Below are 27,047 nucleotides of genomic sequence, written 5' to 3'. Positions count from 1 at the left end.
TAACGTACTGCCTTCCGGGGTGAACACTGAGACATCTGGGAGCATATAATTATCTCTTCCTGGAGTTGTTCCTTAGTAGATGCTGTAATCTCCCTCATTCAGTTCTGATGAGCAACTTCTTCCTTTTACCTCACTAGAGTCTCCTAATTAAAGTCTTTTTACTACACTTTATTTTTGCACCCACACAGAAGACTGATAAATTCTAATTAATTTCACCTTCCTCCTGGAATCTACCTATCTTCCCTTTAGTCATCCTTGTCCATCTGCCCTCGGATCTATCTGGTTTCTGCATTCCTTTTGAAGAGCAATAATGGCAAGTGAATCCCCAGGGGTAACTTGGCTGGGCCTATATGAGCTTATATCCAGTTTCAACTGTGTTTCTGGGCCTGTAAGAACCCCTTAGTTCTGCCCCCAGTCTTGCTCTTCTTCCTGGGATGACGTGACACGTCTTAATATGGTTTAAAGTCTCCTTCACGTAGTATTTTTATTCTACTTTGTACTGATTTACATCTTTCAATTCCTTGCCTCAGATTAAGCCTCAGTCACTGTTTCATTTCTTCTCGCCCATCTTCTCTTTCCCCAAATTAGAAATCCAGAGCAGTGACCTCCGTGACCTGCCAAGTTTGAAATGCTAAAGGGTTCAGATCCTTGCAGGGGAGTGAACTGAATTGCCATCTTCCCAAATTAAGCCGGTTTTTAATTATTACCTCTCACAACTTTATTTTGGAAAAATTTCAAGCCTTCAGAAAAGTTGTAAGCACAATGCATACCCATTTATTCTTCACCTAGACTCACGGATAACTTTTAGTCACAATCATCTAATCTCTCTTCTTTCCTTTTGTGTGTTATGTATATGTGTCCTGACAAACATACATATGTGCATCCCTGTGTGCTTTTTTGGCGAACCATTTGAAAATAAGTTGCAAATATCATAGTACGTTGCCCTTTACTTCAGTGGCTACTCCTGAGAATAAGGGCATTCTTCTACATAATCACAGTATCATTACACTAAATAAATTATAAGTCCATATCATCTTATATCCAGTCCATTTTCAATTTCCATCTCTGACATTGATGTTTTTCTCTCTCTTTCCCCCTTCCTCCCTCCCTCCCACTCTTTCTCTAAAAAAAAAAAAAAAAAAGTCCCTGGGTGAGGATTAACAAAAAAATATTCTCTTAATAAATGGCTTATGTGGTGATACTTTGGCATTATGTTAATATTCTGCTCCCCATAACCTTTCCCCCAGTAGTTCTGGTGTCCATTGATGACGCTTCCTGATTGGGATATTATTGGGAGTTGTATAAAGCCAGTTCTGAATTAACACTAATGGATGTAAGTATTGTAAGTATTGACATAAGCCATTCAAAAGAAGAATTAAAAAATTGGGGGGGGGGGTTTGAATCATTGGAGGGAAGGCAACAAAATGGGGCCATCACATTCTGTCCAAGTCTTAAGTATTTTGTGTGACTTGGGTTGATAGGAATTGAGTATCAGTTGCTTACACATACATTGCCATCTAGAAGTTTGCTTGAGGTCATGGAGAAAGCAGGCTGAATAGAGGATAAAAATAAGTCTTGGTTGGTTCACAAAGGAAAAATTACTTTATTTGAAAGTTATCTGTAATTCTATTATTTCCTTTTCTTCTTTCACTTGTTTTCCACTTTGCTCACTAGAAAGGGGATCCCTCACATCTTAGTTGTCTTCCTTCCCTCGCCCAACATGCCAGTTAGTAAAGCAATGTTCCTGAGACCGGGGTAGGTATGATCATCCTGGTCCCTAGCAACTAGGGGAAGGATTAGGACCCTTCCGATCCATGGAGTGGCTCCTGGACCAAGGCAGGCATATGACAGTTGAGTCTGACAATGAAAAGCAAGTGTAGGAAATGTAGTTTCAAAAATTCTCTATTGGGAAAAAAGGCCTGCGTCTCAATTTGCTCTGTGGCATTGGAGAAGTCCGTTCACCTCTCTGCATGAGGATGTGTCATGGGCCCCCAGCTGTAACACTCGGGAGCTCTGCCTCCCTTTCCAGAGGAGAACTCACTCAGAACAGAAATCAGGGTGCAGTTTCAATCACAGCTGTCCTCTCACAGGGTGTGCTGTAGATGAACCTCCTCAATCTCTGGTTCTTTACCTCATTTATCTTAAAAGACTACCTAAGAGCTGACTAGAAGTTGTGATTTCTCGTCTACTTGATAGGAATCAGATCATTGTGAGAAGTGAAGATACTGAAGGGTTTATGTCTGTCTTCTGAGAAATTCATCATTCCCAAATAACTGCAGGGGTGAGGGGTTTTTTTGTGTGTTTTTTTTAATTTTAGGGAGACAGGACTAGTCTATGCACTATTTATGCTATTTTTGCAAAGGCCAAGTAGGTTCCAAAGGAAAGCCTGCTCCAATCAGTAATTGCTAGTATTTTGTTTTGTTTTAAGAATGTCGAAATCTTACAGAACTCTTCAGAGAATTGAGATAAAAGGTGAAAAGTTCACCCCACTTCCTTTTCTAACTGCAGCTTCTTGAGAATTGGACAAAATGTCTAACTGCTGTCTACTCTTTCTATACACACACACACACACACACACACACACGGATCATCCTTTTCCTCTTTGCTGATGGTGAATAGTTAGTATACTCCTTACTTCCCCCACAATGACATCTCCAGATGGGTTTGTCCTGGCCCTTCTCTCCAGCTGCCTATAGCTGTGGTCTGCACCCTGGGAGTCAGACATGTAGCCAGAAATGCTTCCATTTGAGCTACGCACTTAAATATGGAGTCAGTACTTAATCGAGGGCCTGCCTGAGAAGTTTTCCATGCATACACAAATCTCATTGCTCTTTTCTCGTTAGGTAGGTAAGCCTTCTTGGTAAGGGAAATGTGATATTACTGTGTATTTCTTCTTCCTTTTAAATCTAGTTTCTTTGATTTCTTCTCCCTGTTATGGTTGAAACGAGCTATTGCTTGGTGTTGAAAGAAGTATTCAAAGGCCCAAGTTTAATTTTCCCAGCTGAGATGGATGGGGTCTCCTTGGGCTTTCCAAGGAGGGTTCTAACTCTTGTACAGTCATATTGGGGATTTCGGTTTGACCGCAACTTCCCTCCAAAAGCCACACGTCCCCGAGTTAAGCAGTTAAGTGGAGCTGGAGCGCTGGGAGCTCAGAAGACTGCCTGCACTGTTTAATCCCAGCACGTGTCCTGAAATGGAAAAATAATCCCTGTGAAGCTGTAGGAGAGACTTCCCCTGTTACTGCAACTCTGTTATTGGGGAAATGTTTAGAATTCTGAATCCCTGTTTTACTTTGCTCATCTCCAGATTAACATCCCCCTTACTCCCCGCCCCCCCCCCCCCCCAGCAAAAAAAATCTCTGCATCACAGCTAGGAGATGGGACAGGGTAGTGCCTGCTCCCTCCATGTGCAAACCATGTGCCCCGCCTCGGCCCTGGGCCCGCTTGTCCTTCCTAAATGAAGATCAGTGACTGAAAAAAGCAGATTGTAGAAAAATGTGTATAATGTGATCTCATTTTATAAAAAATATATATGCACCCATATGTGCATGAAGAGAGGCCAGGAAAGATATGCACAGTAGTGATCTTTGAGTGGGGGCATGCGTGGTTTTTATTTTTCATTTTTTGTTCATCTGCATTTTCTTAATTTCCCTCAACATATGTACAGTTTTTGTTATAAATAAGAGTTATTTTCTCTTTAAGAGGGGAGGCGAGACGACTAGAACTAATAATGCTTCAAAGCCCAACAACATGAGAAAGTGACTCATAACTTGTTTGTTGGACCTGCTAGTTGTTGAGCTCTTGCCACGTGTGAGGTCTCATTGGCTGCCTTTCTCTTCTTCTTTCTGTACTCGGGTATTTTGGGATCACTAGGTTTCAGGCTATTGGAGGATGGGTGGAGGGTAGCCTTGGTAGCCTTGTCTTATTTCCCAGGCTTCTCTCTCCTACCTGAGAGTAAAATAAGTGAAGCAGCGCCTAGATGCTTTGGTCAGGGCCTGATTTCTCCTCATAAGCTGCTGAGCCTCCGCCCCACAGTCCATCTTTGGCCAAGTTGAGAAGGGCAGCCACAAGCACCTCACTTCCTGCGCCATCTGCTGCCTTCCTCCTTCCCCTGACCCCTTCTTGCCCTTCTAAGAGCTGTCACCGTTCTCCTTTGGGGACCAGGGATGGGTGTTTGCTGGTGTGGTCAGGCCTGAGCTGATTTCCAGCCCGGGACAGAAGCGAGCACAGAGACAACTTGGTGATCCTTCAGAAGAGGCGTTGGCTGGGGTACCTTCAGGTGCTTAGGGACTGTAGCCAGGTTAGCAGCTTCTTATCCTGCTCCTCCCGTGTCACAGTGCTTGTCACAGAGCTGGCTGGTGGTGGGCACGCAAATTCTGCTTACTGAAGCAATCAGCCGGTGCCCTGTGGTGTGCCAGGCCCCCGCGAGCCACTCTTGGTTCGGTGTCTTATCTGCCCTTTGTGTGCTCTCCTCCCTATTGACCGTCCCCCAGTGCGCAGACACTTGACTGCTGGTCCTCTGCACTCAGAGCCCCCTCTCCCCAAAGCCATAAAAATGCAGCAGTTGGGAGCCAGGGCCAAGTGGCTCTGGAAGATAGCACTCAGGCTTCTTATCTCCGGTGTGTGCTGGTTTGTTTTGTTTTTTCCATTTGCCGTTGCCCAAGAACCAAAGCATCCGCCACTGATCAGCTACAGGGTGAAACGGCCTGGCCCCGTGCCAGAGTGCTCCGCCAGGTGGTTGGGCCGTGGAGGCTGCTGCATGCGATGGGCCGATAATACCCCACAGCGCTGTAAACAGGACACTCCACCCTCCCGCAGCCACCCAGCCAGTGCCCCGGCAGCCTGCTGCTTTGTCATGGCCTGTCATGATACGGGCGTCTCTTCGCAGATAGGAGAGCCGATTGTCTTACTTTCCTCCCCATTTCCCAAATCTGAGAGGGGTGCTTTCCAGAAATGAAACCAGTTCATCTTCTGACCACAAGCAACCGTTGTTACTTTTCAGCGCTTTTCCTTTAACCATCATCACACAGTTGCAGAGCAAACCCCACTCCCTAGATGCTTCTGACATGCTCATGGGGGAGAAGCTGGTGAGATTTCTTAGGGGATGTTCCTCACTGAGGTGGGTCTCAGTGGGTAGCACAACGTGAGTGCTGACCCGCAGCTGCTGATGCCCACGTCGGCCGGCAGTTTTATTTCCGCCCCTGCACCGTTTATTCAGGGTGGTGGCCACGCTGCGTTAGACTTCCTAGTGAAGGGCAGGGCTTTGGCACTGCGGATGTGCAGCTTCCCAGGGGATAGTGGTGGCTGGAACTCACTCCGCTGTCTTGTCTGGGTAGCCTCCTCTTTCTAGGGTCCCTCACCCCCACCTTCAGTCCTCACGGATTGTGGTATGGGGAGGGATTAAGGGACAATTGGTTTGACCTAACCTAGCTGATAAAGACTTTCAAGTGTACTTGTATCTCATCGGTTTTTTACAGCGTCCCTAAGAGGGGATTTAGGCGGGATCGTGCTCCTGCGTGGCAGATGGGAGAGCAGGCCCAGGGAGGCCGCCCGGTGTTGGCTACAGTCACACCACAGTGAGGGCCGAGCTGCAGTCAGACTAGGTCCCTCCGATCTGAGCCCCCACATATTCGGGGTGGGGGGTGGGGGGACACTGCTTCAGCCTGTGGCCTCTTCCAGGATGGAACAAAACGTGACTAATTTTGGCCTTAGTTGGTGTTGCATTTGGGGGGAACTTGACACCTTGGTTTAGCCCTTAATCAATTTTGGTGCCCTGCTGGTGTGCCCAAGCAGTCACTCAATGGACCTTACATGAGAAGATGAGCGAGATGAACTTGCAATTAAAAACTTAAATATATATAAATAAAGGAACCTTTTATACTGACAAAAAAAAAAATTTGGTGCCCTAATTAGCAGGTGTTCCCAGACCATTTGGAATGAGGTTTTTGAAATAAAAATAAAGATAAATCTAATTTTTAAATGCCCCCCCTCCCTTACATGTTGGACATGAAGGAAGCATGGCATTTTATGGACTCTTCCAAGGGGCCAGGACATGCCAAGAATTTGGGGGTTTGGGAGGGAAGAGATCCTTGCTGAGGGCTCTGAGACAGAAGGTAACTCAGTCATTTTGTGGCTTCCCAGATGCTGTGCCAACACGTTGCACTAGGATGTGGTCACTGTAGAAATAGGGCGAGGCCCAGCTGTCTCATTTAAGGAAAAGAAACTGAGGCAAATGCTCTAGTTCGACTGAGCTGTGGTGAGACCCTTGCAGATCTAGCAGAGAAGGTGTCCCAGGCTGCTGGGTCTGGATTAGGTGCTTGATTTCCCCCCATTCCCTTCACTATCTCTTACTCCCTTCCTCCCTGCCTCCCCCCCCCTTTTTTCTCTTTCTTTTGTATGTATGGGGTATGTTTTGTTTTGTTTGTTTGTTTTGTTTCTGGTATATGGAGGAGTAAGTCAGTACCCATGAAGTCCTCAGAGTCTTTGCAAATAGCTTTGGTCAGAGGTGGCCAGAAAGCATGTAGAGTTGACCATAATGAGTGGTGGTTGGAGTCTCATGTCAAATTCCAGGACTCTGAGCCCTCCCTCGCCGAGGGAACACGGAGTAAAGTACCACATTTGACTGCTGCCCTTGAGATTGGAGTTCTGCTATAGCTCATGAATGGTTGGGATATGAAGGGTAATGGAACTGATTTAAGATGGGTGTGGTGTAAATTGTCCCCAGAAGATAGCAGAATGCTTTAACCCCACATTTCAAAGATTTCATAAAACCCCCCAAAGAAACCCATAAAATGAAAAAGGCCATTGTAGACCTCCAGGTCAGGCCTGTTATCTCCTTCCCCGAAAAGCAGCTAAAGAGGCAATCCTTCCTCCAGGTGTCCGGGCAGATGTTCCAGCAGCCTCAGAGAATGTCCTCATGCAAGAGGGCCTGGAGCCCCAGTGAACTGAGATAGGAGGAAGGAAGCTTAGATGTAGATCTGGGACTGTCTCTGACTTGCAGGGTGACTGAATCCAATCTGAGACCGGGCTTCCCTGTGCGTTGGTTTCCTTGCCAGTCTTTCCCTAGCACCTTTGAAAGCTGCTGGGAAAATAGAAGATTGCATACATTAGCAAACTTTGTGGGATGGGGCAAAACTTGAGGACTATGTAAACACAGTAGAGCAAAGGCAGCAACTTCTGCCAAGGGACTGGGAGAGGCGTCTCCAAGATATCTTTCTCCCCATCGCTTCTTTCTCAGCCCTGGAGTCACAGCCCTCTCCCTTCACACAGGGATGACACAGCCATTAGGATTGTGGCGTTCTGGCCTTTATTCCAGTCTCTTGCTCATCTGCTACCCACCTGTTTCTTTGTTTCTTTGCTTCTCTGTCATGTGAACTTGCTTTTCCAGAGCCCCCACCTCACCACTGGGCTCTTAAAGACATTGTAGGAGGGCCACCGCATTTTGGTGTCTGACTTGGCTGCTGACATAGGTCAGAAGCTCCCAGAAATACCTGATTGCTGCTTTTTGATCTTTAAGTGCGAATAGGAAGGTGAGTGATAGGAAGATGAGTGATTGAAAAGCTAGTGTAGGAGATGAAGTTGGAACTTGAACCCAGCATGCCTGTCATTGACTTACAGGGTGACAAGGCGCAGGATGGGGAAGAAAGAGGTTGGGCCTTTCTGAGCCTCAGAGGAAAAGAGACCAGCAGCTCTGGTGGCTTTACTCCTGGGGAGTGGGTTGAGCATGGATGTGCAGGCAAACTTGGAATCCATGGTATAAAGCAAGTTTACCCTTACGGTAAGAGTTTATTTTATGCAAATATTTAGGCACCTGCCAATCACCAGTCCTATGCTATAGGCACTGGGAGGGGTACAAAGATAAATTAGGGACAGTCTTGTTTATTGGACAGTCTTGTTTATTCTTGTTGGCCACAGGTTGTTTATTATTTAGGAGTTACACATACCCATGATCCAAAAGAGAAGGTAATAAGTACTAGAGGGTACAAAGTGCTGAAGGAAATCAGAAAATCCTGAGAGATTCCTTCCAGGGGATCCAGAAGGCTCTTGGAGGTGGAGGTAGGGCTTGGTGGACTGATGAGATTTCAACCTTGGACACATGTGCAAACCTCAGAGGAGCGAAGGCCCGGGACCTGGGTGGGAAACTGTGTAGTGTAGTTTGTGCAGGACAGAGACTTTGAAAAGGAGTGAAATGTAAGGACAGGTAAGTGGGACCAAAACATGAGGCCTTTGATTACCATTTTGAAAAGAGGGCCTTGGAAGAGTTTTAACAGAAACCTTAAGATCATGTAAAGGAATGTGTTGTAATGTGTTTAAATCAGTGTATATTGATTTGGAACAGTGTTTATTGATATAAGGCAAAAGCACATACAGTGTGATTTCTTTTTGTTGTTGTTGCTAATCCTAACCCGAGGATATTTTTTCCATTGACTTTTTTTTAGAGAGAATGGAAGGGAGGGGGAGAGACAGAGAGAGATAAACATCGATGTGAGAGAGATACATCAATTGGTTGCCTCCTGCACACACCCCGACCAGGGGCGGGGAACCTGCAACCAATGTACGTGCCCTTGACCGGAATCAAACCCAGGATCCTTCAGTCCGCAGGCCAACGCTCTATCTACTGAGCCAAACCGGCTAGGGCTGTTAGTGTCTTTTTTAATGTAAAGCTCTTCAAGTTTATTGATACCTACAATCCCCAGTTCCTTTTGCTGTGCTTAATGCACAGATGAATTATTAAGGGATTAATACAGATGTGAAAGCATTTTTCTCTGTTTAAAGGAAAGAACCTGACAGATCTTAGTTAGCAGTGTTTTGAATGTGGCCATGGAAAACATGGTCCACCCAGATGATTGAGACTTACAGATGTTTCCGGAACCCTGACATGTTATCAACAGTCTCAACCTTACTTTCTCCCAGAAAGCTGTAACCCAGGTAAAATTAAAGTGAATGCACTTATGATTGCTTTATTTTTGACCCATTTAGCCAGAAATCTGAGATAGAGGAGGGAACCAAAAGACTTGGATATTTCCCTAAGCTGACTCCTCAGGCGCTACAGTTGAAAGTCAATATTATATCATTTTCTTTGTCTCAGGCATCTAGGTTCCCTGGGTCTGACCAATCCTGAAGGAAGTATAAAGAGTCCAACCCAGCCAGTGTGGCTGGCTCAGTGGTTGAGTGTCAACCCATGAACCAGGAGGTCACGGTTCTATTCCTGGTCAGGGCACATTCCAGGGTTGCAGGCTCAGTCCCCTGTAGGTGATTCTCATTACTGATGTTTCTCTCTCTCTCCCCCTCTCCCTTCCTCTCTCTGAAATGAATAAAAACATATATATATATTTTAAAAAAGAGTCCTTCAGTTGAGTTTGTGTAGTGGTTAGGAGCCCTGCAGTGAGTGCTGAAGGGAAGGAGAAGGGCAGGAGATAAAAGATGGGAGAAAATTTGGTTTTTGTCTACTTAGAGTTCTCTCTCTAATGATGGGAAACAGTCCTGCTCTCAGGAAACTCAGTATGGAGGCCTCTGCCTTCACAGTTCACAGCCCGTTAGGAACAGGAAAAAGATGGAGGACGTGTCATCCCAGTCCAAAGTAAAATGGTGCAAATTGTTTCCAGTGATAGCAGCCAGCTGGTTAATCGGGGGAGCTCTCTGTATGTGCTTTTATGGGCGGCTTCAAATTCCTTTAGGAGGGGGTGGATGCAGGGGAAGAGGTGGCAGTCAGGTAAGGCTTCGGAGAAGAGAGAAGGTTGGTTTCCATGCCTCTTTCCACCATGCTGACGTCAAGGGGCATGCTGTGCTCTCTTCCAGCCAGCGTCCCGTGTGCAGTGGCCCCAGAAAAGCCAGTGTGTAGGCCTCAGCCACCTCAGGTCCGACGTACATTCTCCCTGGACACCATCCTCAGCTCGTACCTCCTGGGCCAGTGGCCACGAGATGCCGATGGGGCCTTCACCTGCTGTACCAATGACAAGGCCACCCAGGTAATGCTCTCTCCTAACTGGAAAAGCAATAAGGATGGGGACGGGGCTGGCTGAGGAGGCCTTTGGCCTACTTACCAACTCTCAGTCCTTGAAATTATTTGTCTTGGGTTTGGGCTGTACATATTCACCATGTAGCTTTTCGTCATCTAATGTTTACCAGGTCGGTTTTCTTTGTAAACTTACATGAAAATGAGTTTGTATTCCACCTGCCTGATGGGAGAGAAGTCAATCTGGGTTTTTCAGTTTGGCTTGAGTATTGATGTGTGGGTAAGCAAGAGTTGATTTTGGAATTTATTCTAGGTTTTAAAAAATGAGACTTACCTTGCTAAAATTAAACTGGGGCCAACATTCAATTGAGTTTGCACTCCCCAGACAACTGGAAGAGGTGGCCAAAAAGTGTGCTGAGCCAGGATAGATCTCACTGGAGCAATAGGAGTAGAAGGCTCTCAGATAATGGGGAGTTGATCCCTAGCCAGCAGCTCAGTCTGGGATTTCAATGGACTCATTGGAGTCCTGTGGAGCCCAGGTCCCCTTTCTTCACGACAGTCTTTTCACTAAGAATCGTAAACTTGGAAGGAATCGCCGCAGATCATCCAGCCCATTTGTCAGTTTTTGAATAAGATAGTGTTAGCCTGAGCAAGAAGTCATCTGTGAAATTATACAAAGATATTTCTTCATCTGATTCAAGACCTCAGCAATCTTAGCAGTCATGTTGTTAAGAGTCAAATATTTTCCCTTTTGATGTAGCTTAAATCTATTCCTGTTCAACTTCAGAACAAATGAGTTGTCCTCAGGAAGGAAGATACAGGCTCAGAGGCAAAGCAGCATCCTGGGGATACTGGGCAAGTCAGCTCTTCCTTTGCAGCTTGCGGGGGGCGGGGGGTGGGGGGTGCCCACTCTGCCTGCCTGTAGATGGGGTGGGTGGTGGCCAAATGTGAAAGTGTTTCATGCGCTCACGTTACCCTCCCTCCTTTCTGAGCACATCACGTCAGTCCCTTTCTTTTATTTATTTTTTTTTAACGAGGTCCGTTTTCCAATGTTATTAGTGAGAGTCTGAATGCCCAGTACTGTTCTTGGCATGTTGAAGTGAAGAATAAGGAAATGAGAACAAGATTTGGCCTCTGTGAGTCTGGGTGCCAGTTCCATGAAGGCCAGTGAACAAACAGCCAAGGGATGAGTAGGGCCAAGTGTCTGGCACATTTCAGAGGAGGGGAATTCTCATGGGAATACCCTACCGTGACCCCACAAACATTTACTGCCGTTGAAATCGATGGCTCTCTCTAGATCTGTGAACAGAAAGTGAAGGGAGAACACACTCCGGGTGGCAGACAGAGCAGGTCTACTTCCTGGGAGCCCTGGGAACTGTTGTTCCCTGTACCCTTAGAAAAGGGCCAGTAGGATTGGCTGTGCTTCCCCGTCACCGACCTGGAGCAACACCCCTTTCTCTCTTGAGAGTAGTGTGTAGCCCAAATAATGGATGTAGTCAAGGAGGGCTTCTTGGAGGAGCAGGACTTGAGGTTACTTCACGTGTGTAAGCTCGTGATTGCATCCCTCTTTGTCGGACGGCAGGCTGCCATGTAGCCTGTCGCTGTCGTTTCCGGCTGCCAGCCTTCTAGGAAGCCTCCATCCCACTCCTCACATGGCATTCTCTTTGTCAACTCAGGGCAGGGCTGGACTCAGATGTTCCCCCGCCGGATTTAGAGGCACGGACTCCAGGCTGTGTGTTGCTGCTCAGGCTCCAACTGCAGGCCAGATCTTTTATATAACAAGTCTGGGCTTCCTGCCACGGCAAGACAGAGGTCAGCGATGCGCCTCCATGGGTCTGGCAAGGCCGAGCTGTGCAGCTTTCCTCTTTCCCTGGGATGGGCTCCAGCCCTCGAGGAACTCTTAGCAACCTGTCAATATTGTGGCTGCAGTCAGGAGGTGGGAGAATTCTGATCAACGTAGGCATCCAAACCAAGTATGCGCTCTGCCCATCTCTCATTCCTGGCCTTCTGGGAATTTTCTGCTTCTAGGTTTTGGGCACCATTCAAATTCCTGCTTGAGTCCCTGGCCTGGCACAAGCTACCTTCCACACTGGTAGTACACCATGATGACCTGAGGCTCTCCTGGTGTCTCCCTACTGAGCACGGGTATATCACCCACAATGGACTGGAGATGAGTTTTTATTGGGGAGATACTAGGGAGTAAGGGGAAAGGTAGGGAGGTGGGAATCTACCAAAGTCCTTGAAAGCTTTTAAACTGTTAAAAATAAATTAGTTCCCTATCTTACCCTGATTTTTCTGAGCTTGAGGGGGCCTATTCCCACCCCTACCCCACATTCTGCCACACCAATATAGTATGCACTGTATCTGGCTGGCCTTCACTTCTTACTCCCCCCACCACCTGCACCTCTCCCCACCCCTCCCCACACTCCTCCCCCTACCCAGAACCAGCAGCCAGAGGGTGTGTTTGGAGACCACATCAGCCCTGGCATTCCTGGAGGCCTGCCTTGCAGTGAAGGCAGGGAACCATTGTGCAACTCCCTTTCTGAACCCCATAGAGCAAGCCAGAGCCCTGCCCGTTCCAGGCAAGTTTCAGGCCTGGGCAGCAAGCACGAAACACTTGCCAGGCTATTCAGATAGCCAGTCCTGCTGCATCCTCAAGGCTTCCTCACGGGCAGAAGATGGAGTGAAAAGCTCTCCGTTGTCGAATATAGAAGGTTGGCAACAGCCCTAGTACCCCCGCCCTGGGCTTAGCTGTGTTTTCAGCTCTTAGGCAGGCACAGGTAGTCTCCAGACAATTTATAGGCTGACATGGAGGGCTGAGTTACCCAGCTGCTTGGGAAGAGAAGTGGACAGATCCCGTTTGGGAAGTTGGTGGTTCGGGGAAGGAGAGGTCTGAATGTGGTGATCGGGGAAGGAGTGCTCTGGAGATGCTGCACGTTCTGAGGCAGAAGGAGCAGTGGGAGAGGGATGACCAAGTTTCCCAGAGACCAGCTTGGTGAGATCAAGGACGTGCTCAGGTGCAGCGGGAGCTGGACGCAGTGGCCAGCCAGGGAGGAGGAGGAGGGCTTCTGTGCAGTCACCCTCGTCTGGAGGACTTGTCAGGATTCTCCAAATCAATCTGAATATGTGCTCCCCTCTCCAGACTACTCTTCCCCCAACTCAGCTGGTAAACTAGAGCTGGCTGCCAAGTGGCCTCTCCTGGCGGCTGGACCTGGGCCAGGGTGGTGGTGGCACCACATGCCGGTTGCGGTCACCCCTCTCTCTTCTTGCTGTGCAAAGCATTGGAGTCTTCTCGCACTCTTCTGGAGGGAGGAAGTGGTCTCACCACAGCTGGCATGGCTGTTTGAGCAAAATTCCCCTGCTGGTGTTCTCATCCTGTGGACAGATGGGACCCTGGATACCTGCTCTGCCTCCCTCCACCCACCACCCCCTCTTCTCTTCATCCCCAGCCTCACTTGTTCCAGGGGAGGTGGGGAGTCCTCAGACTTGTTTCTTAGGCCCGACTTACCCTTTAGGAATAGGATGGCGTAAGTCCTTGACAAACCTCATGCAGTGTCCTGAAGGCAGGAGGCAGGGGTGGCATCTTTGTTTGGGAAGACTTCCCTGTCTGTGACTTGCCCTACCTGTGTCATGTCTTCCTCCTTTTCCCGAGCCAGTGCCTTAACATTTAGTGATGACACGCAATTCAGTTTGCCCATCATGGGCCTGCCTTTGTGGGTGTGGAGGCCTGGGCACAGCGCCTATTTCCCAAAATGGTGAGCAGGACCAGTTGTTCAGCATATGGTGTGACAACAGCACAGAATGTTTGAAAATGGGTTCATGATGGAAAATGTGAGCGTTGCATAGTCACTGTAGGGCCAGAGATGGTGGCCTTGGCCACCTGCAGACGGAATTCTCTGAATCGGCCGGCAGACCCCCCTCAGAGTCTTTCCTGTCTCTGTCTGGCCAGAGTCCCAGGGGGCCGATTCCCTGCTGGATTTCATTTCAACACGTAATTACTGACCGTCTATACCAAGCCGGGCACCATGCTGTCCTGTGCCTCCACACAGGTATGCTGGGTTATGTTCCTAGGACCCAGCTGGGCTCTGCCAGTGTCACTGGAGACAACACAGCTAGACTCTTCCTGCCTCAGAGTCCAGGCAGAAACTGAGTGGGGCTGGGGGCAGAGAAACGGACTATAGTTGGGAGGGTTTTCCGCTCCATTGGGCCCCTGCCTTGTTCTATCAGGCTGCTCTTTGGAAATCTCTCCTCTGTCCCATGCCCAGTTATCCTTCCACATGGTGCTCTGGGATCCCCGAACCCCAGGCAAGGCTTCCTTGCTCTAACAACCCACATTCAGTTTTGCATAATCCGAGCATCATCTGCACAGTTGGCTGATGCCACTCATGGCTGGTAAATAGCCCTGCTTTTCCTTCAGCTGCTCCCCCTGGGCCAGGGTGTTCAAACAGATCTGTTCCAGTGCATGAGTCCCTTTGACCAACATGACTTTGGCCTGCTGAGCTCAAGCTCCACCCTGCTTCCAAAGGGTCATCTGGAACAACTACTTACAGCACTGTCACGCAGCAGGGCTCGGCTCCTGTTGTGCCATAGAGGGTTGCTCTTTGAAGGGTAGCCTTCAATAGCCGTGACTTCTCTCTGCTCCAAGGAGACCTCTGTGGTGAGACCCAGAGGAAGAGGGGCTTGTCCACCCAGGGGCACTGAAAATAAGGGGCAGGGCATGGTTCCCACTCTTTACGCTCCCAGTTCAGTAGGAGGCACCAAAGACCACACTTGTGCACGTGCCTGCTATGAGAACTCTCAAGGCCAGCATGTAAATAGCTTCAAACACAGCATAACCTATGTATAGGTACCCAAAGCTGCTGTAACAAATTACTTCAAACTTAGTGACTTAAAACAACAAAAATTTATTCTCTCACAGTTCCGGAGGCCAGAAGTCCAAAGTCCATTTCACTGGGCCAAGATCAAGGTGCTGGCAGGGCTACACTTTCTCTAGAGGCTCTCTGGGAGATCCGTTCCTTGCATCTTCAGAAGCTGCCAGCTTCTGGTGGCTGCCAGCAGTTTTTGGCTTGTGGCCACATCACTCCAATTTCTGCCTCCATGTCACATCGTCTTTTCTTCTGTGTGTGTCTAATCTCCCACTGTCTCTCATAAGGACACTTGTAATGGCATTTAAGGCCCACCTGGATAACCCAAGATAATATTTCCACCTTAACTTAATCATATCTGCAAAAACTTGACTACCTAAAGTAACATTTACAGGTTCCAGGGATTAGGACCTGATACTTTGGGGGACCATTTTTCAATCTGTCACATCTATTTTTTTTTCTTTTAAATATATTTTATTGATTTTAGAGAGGAAGGGAGAGGGAGAGAGAGATAGAAACATCAATGATGAGAGAGAATCATTGATTGGTTGCCTTCTGCATGCCCCCTAGTGGGGATTGAGCCCGCAACCCAGGCATGTGCCCTTGGCCAGAATCGAACCTGGGACCCTTCAGTTTGCAGGCCAATGCTCTATCCATTGAGCCAAACCAGCTAGGGCCTGTCACATCTATTGACCTCCTACTGCTGTGCCCCTGGCTCACTCTGCTCCAGCCTCCTCTTCATCCTCAACACATCAGGCTTGCTCCTGCTTCAGGGCCTTTGTTCCCACCGCCTAGATCACTCTTACTGGCTCACTCCCTCATCTCCTTCATGTTTTTCTTCAGACATTGAAGACTTCTGGACATTTAAAATCATGTCTGTCTCCCCATCACCCCACCTGCATCCCAGCATCCCCAGCCCCTTTTTTGGTGTACTATTCTCTTTAGTACTTGTCATTGTTGAGACTGTGTCCCCAACTAGAACATGAACTCGAGGGGGAAGAGGATTTTTGTTGGTTTGTGCATCGTAGTGTCCCCAGCACCTGGGACACTGCCTGGCACAGTTTGCATTGAGGAGCTATTTGTTGAATGCATGAATAAGAAAAAGGAGCTGGGATTGGTTTGCCTGGGTAGGACAGAACCAAATATGGAGAGGAGAGCCCATGGGATGGAGGGGGAGACGGTGATGTCTACGGCCGGGGTGGGGTGTTGAGGCAAAGCGATGGCCTTGGTAGCACAGTGTACACAGCGTAGGCAATAGTTGCTGGAAGACATTGCAGAGCAGAGTGCAGGGAAGTAAAGCAGATTGAGAGAGGAGATGATCCTCGCTGCCGTGAATTTTCACATCCTTTCTCAACTCCAGCGCGAGCCCACATTTCTCCTTCCACCCCCTCACATGTTTCAGAAGAAAGAAGGCAGTTGAAGAGTTTGCCAGAGATTTTCGTGGAACCGGAGGCAGCCTGAATGTGGCTGTTTTTACCTCTCCCCACCCACCCGTGAATACAGCATCTTCCTGGAGGAGGGGCAGTGGGCTCATCACCTTCGCCTTTGTCATCCCTCCTCCATAGCCTCTGCCACCTTTGCAGGGACAACAGGCTAGTGCGAGACTCAGCACTTCGATTAGCAGAGCCAGTCACCTGTGGGGTTGGCTTTGGAGCCCTGCATGGAGGAGAGTTCATGCACCCGCTGGGCCGAGGGGGCTGAGGGGGAAGTGGACTTCCTCCTCACTTTTCAATCTATGCGGCAGCCATTTCTGCGGTCCCGCCTGCCAGCTCTGGTTTAGAGAGATGTAGGCATTTGGGAGGAGACAGCTGCTTGCTTTCCATCGACTGTCAGCCAGCTTCACCTCTAGGGCTTTGGGGTCTGGGCCAGAAGGATGTGCTGCCTGACTTTTTCCTAAAGGAGGGGACTGGGTCTCTGAGAGTCTCCCCGGGGTGCTAGCCTCAGGGAAGGGAAGTAGGCAGTTGTCTCACCCTGGCTGTGGTTTCAGCCCAGCCAAGGTTCTGACGGGTGGGCAGCTGGGAGAAGGGAGAACCCAGGAGCCCCTGCCCCGGGGCCCCTCCCCGGCAGCTGTCACAGGACAGGCTGCTCCCACAGCCCTGCTCAGACTGTCCCTGCTGAGCTCTTCTTAGCAGCTGTTGGGTGTTGAGTTGTTGGGTTTCTTCTCTTTTCCTCCCCCTTCTGTTTGCTGCAACCTCTCCGGGGAGGTCAGCAGATCTGTTGTAGGAGACGGTTCCCAGGCCTCATGGTTTTGGCAGCTTATGCAAAGAGCTTAGAGAGGAACTGGTTCCACTGGCGCATTCCCCCTTGGGCCCCTCCCTTGGAATGGAAATAGGGATGTTGGTGGTGGGGAGGGATCTTGTCCTCCTGCCTCGTGCTTAGAGCCAACAGCTTCCTCCCTCCGGCTTGGGGCTCAGGAAGTGGGTCTACACACTCCCCCTGCCTCCAACTTGGGCCAAATCTGTCTTCTGTGCAGCAGAGGAGGGAGGCCTGCAGACTGACAGCCCTGTTCTCACGAGGAGCAGCGCAGGGCCCAGGAGAAGGAGCTGTGACAAAGCCAAGAGCGGTCAGGAGTCAGGGCTGAATTCAGAATTCTGGCTCCCTCCTTTCTGAAAATGTCCCATCCCTGGGCATTCAGGAGGGCTCCTAGCACTTACTCTGTGTGCAGGGGAAGCTCACAGAACAAGCCTGAGGCACCGCACCGCACAGACGTCTCCTGCTTCTGTCAGGGAGGGAGGGAGGGGGATCTCTGTTGACCTTTTTTCTGCTTTTCCAATTAATGCTTCCTGTCTAATAACTTGCTTTCATTAGGTTCCCAGGAGCCTGGGCCTGTGCTGGGCACATGGAGGGTACGAGAATAGAGGATGCCGGTGGGTCCCTGAGCCCGTGCTCTTTGGAGCTGGTGGGGATAGGGGGGGCAATGCTTGAGCTCACTGTTGGGAGCACCGAGAACTGGGCCTGTCAGCCATGTGTAAAAGTCGCAGAGAAGAGAGAGCAGGCCGGCCTTGCTGGCTCATCAGGAGGAAGGTGACGGGGAAAGAGGGAGTCGGGTGGAGAAGCCTGGAAGGATAACGGGCTGACAGCGTTGAGGAGGTTGTGGAGCAGATGAGAGAGCAGAGGCCGCTGCCTCTGTCCAGGAGACGGTGTGTCTGCTTCCCCCGAGCCCACCTGAGAAGCTGCTCCATTTCACGGTTCTTCTCCCTGCAGACGCCCCTGTCCTGGCAAGAGCTTGAAGGAGAGCGGAGCAGCTCCTGCACGCACAAGCGCTCGGCGTCCTGGGGTAGCACAGACCACCGCAAAGAGGTAACTGTCCCCTCTGACTTCCTGGCTGGCGTAGCTGCCTCTTGTCCACCCCAGCACCGTGGGGGCACCTGCTCCAAGGTGGACTCACACTTCCTGTCTCACTTGCCTTGACCTGGTCTTTTCCTCAGGAGATGACTCCTTTGCAGCTGCCTCCCAGCCGCCTGGTGGCCAGGCCTTTGGAGCCAAGACCCTCCTGCCAGCGGGGGCTTGGCCAGTGGCTGCTGGTGCCCGTCAGCAGCCAGGCACAGGGTGGGAGCCACCATTGTTCTCTCTGTGCTTTGAGGTTGGATCCAGATAAGCGGTTCAGAGGCTGAAGGAAGATAGGGAGTGCCCTCCTGGGAACTGAAAAGCCCCCACCCCATGTAGTACTTACTATTCATCCAGCCTTAGTTTAAAAGAAGAAAAAAATAGTGATTGTTTCCAAGCACTTTTCCTGGCCCTCCTTTTCTCTCAGGAGGGTTCCAGTCATCGGGGTTGACTAGAGAAAGCCACAGACTGCAATTCCAGGGCCCCCAACCCAGTTATGGCCGCCACGCCGTGGGGCCGCCCCTAACGGCCCAGCTTGCCAGGGTCACCCTTGACTCTTTTGTGTGGGAGTCACTTCTGCCTTCTTGGTTGCAAAAACAGAAAAAATATGAAGTGTTTAAGGCTAGTGGAAAATGCAAAGTATTTAACATTTGTAATTATCAGAGTAAGCAAGTTATTTACACTAAGCATGGAGTCATGGTTGAATGATCCCCAATAGCAAATCTGAAAGCACTTTCTTTTTGGCAGTAGTCATGTTGCGTGGCTGTGGGCAGCAAATCTACCCTCCGAATTCCATTTAATTTAGGCCCCTATTTAAATAGCTCGGCTTCTGAGCATTTGCCAGCTGAGGCAAGTAGGTATAGAATCCCAAATGTGACAGGGATAATATTGAAAATTGTTGATGATAATCCATAATTGTTACAGGAAATGGAAGTCAGGACAAAATCTGATATTCCCTCTGGAGAGCTTGCTCCTCGCTCAGTGCAGTCTGCTCTAAAGTGGGGGGAAATCCTTCCATCCTTCCTGGTCCCAGGGCCTTTGAGATAGCTGTGAATGTACTTTGGGGAGTGAATTAAAAAACATCATTTCCCATTTCTATTAATAGAGTAGTATTCCATGCCTTCAGAATCTATGAAAGACAAAAACGGTTTAAGTGTTGTGTATTTTTAAATTTTTTGGCAACTGATCCATCTATGCAATACATGGTAATTGAAAATATCAAGTAATCCAGTTGACAGGGCTCCCAGCTTGCCCGATGAACCCATCATCAGAGTTTTGAACACCACGGAGGTGGCTTGAGATGGAAGATGAACTGCCATCTCCCTTTGAGGCATTTTCATGGGCCTCTGGCAGGAGCCATTGCTGGGGGCGGGACCCAGTGCACTTCTGCTTTGCCTCACCTGCCTTCCCTCTCCCTCTCTCTGGGCCCCCAGATTACCAAGTTGAAGCAGCAGCTGCAGAGGACAAAGCTGAGCCGCAGTGGGAAAGAGAAGGAGCGGGGCTCCCCACTCCAAGGAGACCATGCTGTGCGGGGAACACTGAGGGTTTGTCACCTCCCCACTCTCTCCCCTTTGTCGTCCTCCATGGCACACTCCCCCCACCATGTGGGCAGCACCTGAGCCCTACCACACCACATGTCCTGTGGCCCCGTGGGTGCCCAGGTAAAGCTCTAGTGCAAACTTGGACTTGGTGAATGACATTGGAAGAGCTTCCTACTGGCCTGAATTTCTCTCTCCTCCACCCTCATCCCCTGTGCAACTGAGGCCATGATGCTCCTGCAGCCGTTAAAAGCGCACCCCAGACCTCTCAAAGCGCTGACTTCTGGAGAAAACCCCACTGACGGGACCTATTGCAACCAGTAACTGTGCCCAGATCCTCCTTTACTCACTTGGTTTTGCTGTGTAGACATGACCATCACCCCCAGCCAGAGCTGGTAACTGTCGGGCTTGGTGGATTTCAGTGAGTGCTTCGTGTGCTTCCTCCTCAGGCGTCCCCTCCCAGCTTCCCCTCAGGGTCCCCTGTCCTTCGACTCAGCCCCTGCCTGCACAGGAGCCTGGAAGGGCTCAACCAGGAGCTGGAGGAGGTGTTCGTGAAGGAGCAGGGTGAAGAGGAGCTGCTGCGGGTGAGTGAGGCTGCACCCTGGATGCATTGACAGGTGGCGTCTTGCTGAGTCTGGGCGCTGGGGCGGGGACTCTTGCTCTTCGGGGCTCACAGGCTATGGCCGCACAGCAGAGTAACATGCAGACACCAGCCTGCGGAAGGAACACGGATTGAGTTGATTAGACTCAAATGGACTTAACCACAGGGACAGCAGAGCTGCGTGGGTGGAACGGGAGGGCTTTGTGGTGGTGGGTCGACAGAGGAGGAGCAGGAGCTGGCAGAGGAAGGTCCCAGAGGGAGGAATGAGCGAGACGCTGTTCTTCAGCCAAGCACCAGCTCACTTCCCGCATACTTGGCACCGCTGCCGTCACCCCTGTGCCCAGTGAAAGCCACCCATTGCCTGCGTTACCACTTCCCTCCCCCATCTCTACCTGATGACAGATACTCACCCTTCCTGCCCAGTGCCCCCGTGTGGCCTTCTTCCCACCCCACTCCCAGGCAGAATTATTTGCTACCTTTTCTGAAGTCTCAGGCACATTTTTAGACTGACACAGTACAATTGGGGAGTGCCAGTTGGGCAGTATTAATATAATTCTAGTGGGCACACTCCTCAGTGTACGATTTACTTGCTGGGTGATTTTAAGTCGGCATATATGTAGAATTTTATACCCACCCAAACACACGCGCACAATTTGGTGAGCTGTGGGTACCAAGTGCCACTGAATGTGAAAGGGGGCAGGGGTGTTTAGTGCGTGATGATGTTTTGCATACTTGTCCTGTAGTGGCCTACAGCGGGTATGGTGTCCTGGTGGCTGGCACATAGAAGGCCCCTGCCCTCAGGCTTACAGCCCGATAGGGGTGACACATTGAGAAACCATTCAGATAAATAGGCAATTATAACTCAGCTGCAAGTGCCACCAGGGGAAGAACAAAATGCTGGGGGAGAAACAGCAGGGGTTTTCCCTTAGATGGGGCTGGGGGAGTCGGGAAATCAGTGACTTGAGGAAATGGCGTCCTGCTGTCGCTGTGTGTTATGAATAGAGGATGGAAACAAGGGCCAAGGGAGGACCCCAAGGGTCCCCACAGCTCTGTAGTCCTGAAGAGCCAGGACAGAGTCATCACCCACCCTTTCCCCGGCAGATCCTCGATATTCCTGATGGGCACCGCGCCCCTGCTCCCCCCCAGAGTGGCAGCTGTGATCTCCCCCTCCTGCTCCTGGAGCCTGGCAACCTCTCCAGCTCTCCCTCCATGCCCCTGGCATCCCCCCAGCCTTCTGGCCAGACCAGCCGCGAGGAACATCGGGGTGCTGTCGAGGACCTGGCATCCATCCCCAACGACAAAGGTAAGCAGTATATCTTTGTGAGTCATCTTTATTCCATACATTATACTAGTCATAACAATGGTCCTTGGTATCGATTCTGATTTGTAATTTACATAAAGTCCCTGCACCTATACTTTTATTTAATCCTCACTGGAATCCAAAGAAGCACTCCCTCCATCCCCATATTTGGCTTGAAAGCCCTCGAGTCTGTTCAGGTGTCCACTGTACCCATTACCAGCAGTAGGTCTCAAGGAGGTTGTAAATGATATAAAATAAGAGAATGTGCCCTGGTTTGACCCAGATGGAAACCCAAACTCTCTGACCCCAAATCTCTACTTTCTGCTGTGCCCTGGCCGCATCACGAACAGGACAAGATACCAGTCCTTCCTCCTGATAGCAATGATCCTTACTTTATAAAGCACCATTGCCTGCATCGCCTCATTTGATTCTCACAGCAGCCCCAGGAGGGAGGCTGGCCAAGGGCAGGACCTAACAACACACAGAGGTAAACAGAGCCCAGAGTAATAAGGAATAAATGTGAGATAAATACAGATAAAGTCAATATTTGCAAGCTAGGCAAAGTACATTCGCTGTGTGAAAAGCAAGAGGAATTTTATCCCACGAGTGGGGTTGAGTAAAGATTGCTTCTCTGAGTCAGTACAAGAGCTCTTCCTGGAAGAAGGGATAGATTTTCAAGGCTGTGGAGAGGAAGAAGCTATGGTATGTTGGCAGGCAGGGCAGTGCAGTCTTGGAAGAAGGAAGAGAGAGAGACAGAAATTAGGGTTCCTTTAAGTCCGAGGCTTGGAGTTCCAATCGCCGTACATCTCCTGGAATATACAGTTGGTCTTAGACCTGACTTTTCTGTCACTTCAGCTGCATTGTTTTTATCCTGTGTAACAAGATACGTATTTTTGTAAGCTGCCTCAAAGATCTTTTAAGGTAGAGTATAGAAAAACAGCCTGGATTAGCATGACCCCTGCCCCCACCTCACTGTGTCTTCAGCCCTTTCCCTTCACACCAGGGCCTGAGCGGAGGGCGGTGGAGATCTTTCCTTCAGCGCCACCGGACTCAGCCTTGCTCTGTTTGCAGCCTCCCCTCCAGGCCACCCGGCCTTCCTTGAAGACGGCAGCCCATCTCCAGTCCTTGCGTTTGCCTCCTCCCCTCGGCCCAATCACAGCTACGTCTTCAAACGGGAGCCTCCGGAAGGCTGTGAGAGAGTGCGTGTGTTTGAAGAGGCCACGTGAGTACATTAGCGGGAGGGGCAGGGATAGGGGGCTAGCCCTGTGTTGTCCCACCGGCTAGGCCCTGCTTCCATCTTGGACTCTTTCTCATCCTAGAGGTGCTGTCAACTTTAGATGATTGGTACTGCGGATTTTCCATGATCAAACTTGTTGACATTACCTACTCTGAGCACCAAATTTTTGCTTATCATTATCTCCATAGAAACCTTCTCTCTGCCCACATGCCAGCCACCAGCGCAGCAGGAGCTGGAAAGGAAAGAGCTCTGAAACTAAACCCTTTGTTTCTGCTATTTTTTTCCCATCCCTGGGGAAGGTGTGAGAATTTGCTAGACCATAATCAGAGAGAGAGAGGATATATTAGTAGTTCTCTTCAGGCAGAGATGAGAAGTGTCTCGTCCCCACTGAAGCTTTCTAGGTGCTTCTGAGTCAAGTCTTCACCCTGCAGGTTCAAGTGTCAGGAATGTCCAGACAGAAATTTCCCGTCTTTGCAAGTAAGGCCTATGGAATCTTCCCGAACCTGATTGGACAGTTCAGAAGCCATTCTTCCATTAGCAGAGAGAATTGAGAGCTGACCCTTCCACATGTCCACACAGCCAGCCCCTGTGATAGGCACCCTAAGAACTCATTTCACTCCCCGCTCCCCCCACCAGCTTTAATATTCATCAAGGCAGATTCACCATGGACGCTGTGGTTTCCATGGCAGTCAGGAAGTTTGGTCACAGTATATGAGTGGACATTTAGCTGGGACAGGGTTTGTGGCCTTGAGGACTCCATTTGCATCTCAGGTAGGGGAGAGGCCGGCCCAGGGTAGTAGCAGGAGGTACATATATAACCCGGAGTAGGAGTTAAGGAGAAAACCATAGCCAACTGGGGTGTTTCTCGCATCACTGTTGCCTGGTTTCTCTCCAGAACCCTGAGTCTCTGGGTGAATTGGAGGGAAGAGGCCAGATTGTGTAGCAGACTCTGGACTTTTGTGCCCTTCCCTAGTCCACGCTATAGCTGAGTAATTACAACATCGGATTGCTTGTGGAAATTGGGCAGTTGCTTGCTTGAGTCTTTTGTAGACTCAATGTTGGAAGAGGTCTTAAAGTCATCTCATCTAGATTCCTGCCCGTGTCAACCCTTTGAGAAAGGTGCTAATCCATCACTTCCTTTCTAAGCTATCCCGGGATGGAAATTCTCAGCTCGTTGGGGTCTCTTCATTGTGTCAACTTTCCTATGGGAAGTTCTTGTATTTAGTGGTTCTTTTGCCACATTTTCCTCTTCCTATCTAGCTGCTGACCCCGTGAGATGGCCTGGATTTCCCAGGGAGGGAATCAAGCTGTTCAAGGTCATGCTGGTTGCCCTCATGTCCCTCACACGTTGCTTGGTCTCTGGGTCACCTTCCCCGCGTGCGTCAATGCACCCCGAGAACGTTCCCTCTCCTGCCCATTCCACTCTTCTTCCTGGGTTTGGAATTCTTAGAATTTACACCTAAAGTAGTAACCAACTTATCAGGCTCTACACCAAGTGCCTTTTTCTGTACATACAATTCTTCAAGGAAAAGGTAGTTGATAGGAACCACTGGCGACAGAGCTTCCCCCATCTTCCTACACATTCATCTTCATTCAGGATCCTCACAACCAGCAGCTTCTCGGGCTGTTTAAACTTCAAAACATGGTTATACACTTCCTTTTTTTATCATAAGGATTCCTTATTCTAGAACTCTCCGACCTAACCTCCTTTTACCCTCCCATTTCCCCTACATGATCAGAAGGGTACGGATGATTCTTTCCTCGTTAAAGGTGAGACAGTTCAGGCCACGACCACATGATGAGTTAGAACCTAGAGCTCCTGATGAGGTCTGGCTGCCTTTCCCGCAATGGTTGCTATCTTTCCCTCCTAGCACATATTCTAAAAATCACACCTTCCCAATGTGCTCAAGAGTGAGATTCTTTAGGCCAGGAGATTTCAATGGAGGACAATTTTTACTCCCACAGGACATTTGGCAACGTCAGGAGACATTTTCGGTTGTCAAAGCCTGGAGGGAGGGGGTCAGGTGCTACTGGCACCTAGTGGGTAGGGTCCAGGGATGACATCACAACCAGTGATTATCCAGCCCCAAATGTCAATAGTGCTGAGGCCAAGAAACCCTGCTTTAGACTATAAAAAGTCTTAGAAAGTCATTTGCCTGGATCTCTGCTTTCAGTCAAGGGGTCTGCCCCCAAAACATGGTTTTACTGATGAAATCTCCCAAATTAAAAGATCCCGTAGTCTCTTCTAGAATCAGATTGTCAGGAAGTTCTCCTTCCTGTCTAGCTTTAATCCCTCTTGTTTCCATTTCCTGTTGTTCAGCCATATTTCTAAAACACAAGAGCCGAGGATTCCAAAGACTGGCTGTTGCTCAGTACCCTTGCTATTTTTTGGTCAAGTTACCATCCTGTTTTAACAGAGACCCAGCTTCTCTATTCCCTGGACACTGGAGGTTTCTTTTTTGCTCCGAGTGTGCATGCGTGTGTGCGCATGCGTGTGTGTGCACACATGTGTATATCTGTGTGCTTCTTTCTCCATCCTCCAGGTCTCCAGGTCCTGATGTGGCCTTCCTGACTTCCTGTCCCGACAAGAACAAAGTCCATTTCAACCCGACCGGCTCGGCCTTCTGCCCTGTCAGCCTGATGAAGCCCCTCTTCCCCAGCATGGGCTTCATTTTCCGAAACTGCCCCTCAAGCCCAGGGTCCCCCCTCCCTCCCGCCAGCCCCAGGCCACCGCCTCGGAAGGATCCAGAGGCCTCCAAGGCCTCCTCGCTGCCATTCGAGCCATGGCAGCACACCCCGCCCTCAGAAGAGCCCGTGCTTTTCCACAGCTCCCTGGTGGTCTGAGGGCCACCCCACCCCTTCACCACGGAGACCAGTGCCTTGGTGGCAGGCCCCTCCCTAGCGCCCCTGAGGTGGGGGATAAAGGAGCCCTTCCCTCTCGGCCTTCGAGCACTTTCATTTATTGTGTCAAAGCCCTGGGTCCTCTTTCTGATGGACGCTGTCCCTCCTAGTGGGAGGGGACCTGCCTTCTCCGCTAGCAGCTGGGCAGCTCACAGATCATACCTGTGTTCTTGCCACCTCTCTTACTTGGTGGAAAACTCACCCAGAGGGTCTTGGGCCCCCTGCCCTTGGGTGTGAGTCCAAAGGACTGTATTTGGGACCCTTGTCCTTGTCATGGAGCAAGCTGGCCATGATCAGGGTAGAGGGGACGCCACAGATTTCCTCCCCTCTCCTCCATGGACATAGAAGAGGAGACGGGAAGAGATAGATACCCACATCTTCTCAGCCTCCACCCCATGCTTCCCTCTCATTGGAAGAGCTGACCAAAGCCGCCCTAATGGGCCATAACACTTGACCAATCCAGCTGCTGGCAGAGAGGGGACCTTAGCGTTTTCCCAAGTGGCATTTTCATCTCACTTTCATCCTAAGATTGTCTTAAGCAGCAGCTCAACCTGCCCAGCCCCAGGTGGGTAGGGGGAGGAAGGAAGAGCTGGCATTCCTCCAGGTGGCAGGTGGGGACTCTATACCCTCCACCTGCCCCAGGACTGGGTTGGATTAGAAAAATGCCTATTTTTCTTGTATCGATGTAGAAACTCTATTTTCTCCCAAAGACACTATTTTTGCAGCTGTTTGAAGTTTGTATATTTTCCGTACTGCAGAGCTTCACAAAATTGAAGAAGAATGTTAATGTTCAAGTTTTCTTATCCTGTGTTTAGAAGTTGTTGTTTTGTTGGTTTTTTTTGCAGATCTTGGTGTTAATAGACCAAATAAATAAGTATACCCAGCAGTTTGAGGTTCTGTTCAATATGGGGTGGTGGGGGGAGGCGAAAAGGGAGAGATGGAAATTGAGGGTATTTTATTGATTACTTCATCCTTGTCTTTAAGAGGAGCCTTAACACATAATGATGTCAATGAACAGAGTCCCTGTCCTCACGCCACCAGGCTTGGATTCTTTACATGGATGAATAAACAGTGGATCCATGGAAAGACCGTCCAGAATGAAGAGTGTGGTGGAGGTTTGGCGAAGGAGTCATACTTTTCTTGAATGAGTCTGGAAAGCTACCTTGGGAGGGTGGGTTTCAGAGAGGAAATTAGGGTGACCAATGGAAGACAATCTGACGTTGTGGGTGCTCCTTGACTAGTAGAAGAAATTTCTTATCCTTCTGCTGCCTCTCAGCTAATTAATAGTGCCGCACCTGTAAGAGCTCTTAGGCTTTTTGGAGAA

The 27,047-nt window shown here is 49.6% G+C and overlaps 1 protein-coding gene across 3 annotated transcripts in view; it reads left to right on the top strand.

Annotated features, from left to right (window-relative positions):
• The window catches only part of FAM117A (family with sequence similarity 117 member A), a 40,241-nt gene extending 13,632 nt beyond the window's left edge, over positions 1 to 26,609 (top strand). The window contains exons 2-8 of one of the 3 annotated variants that reach the window (XM_079797652.1): positions 9,798 to 9,967; positions 18,024 to 18,119; positions 19,580 to 19,690; positions 20,134 to 20,268; positions 21,387 to 21,588; positions 22,657 to 22,807; positions 25,366 to 26,609. In XM_079797652.1, the coding sequence (XP_079653778.1) occupies positions 9,798 to 9,967; positions 18,024 to 18,119; positions 19,580 to 19,690; positions 20,134 to 20,268; positions 21,387 to 21,588; positions 22,657 to 22,807; positions 25,366 to 25,666 (1,166 nt within the window). In that variant the 3' untranslated portion in view covers positions 25,667 to 26,609. Of the gene's footprint in view, positions 1 to 9,797; positions 9,968 to 17,213; positions 17,383 to 17,658; positions 17,687 to 18,023; positions 18,120 to 19,579; positions 19,691 to 20,133; positions 20,269 to 21,386; positions 21,589 to 22,656; positions 22,808 to 25,365 lie in introns of those variants that run through there. The other 2 variants (XM_079797654.1, XM_079797653.1) reach the window with 2 other exon arrangements.
• Positions 26,610 to 27,047: the final 438 nt, after the last annotated feature.

Source organism: Cnephaeus nilssonii, assembly GCF_951640355.1.
Source record: "Cnephaeus nilssonii genome assembly, chromosome: 19".
In the NCBI taxonomy this organism is placed as follows: domain Eukaryota; kingdom Metazoa; phylum Chordata; class Mammalia; order Chiroptera; family Vespertilionidae; genus Cnephaeus; species Cnephaeus nilssonii.
Note: the sequence above shows the minus strand (reverse complement) of the source record. Positions and strands in the feature narration are given on the sequence as shown.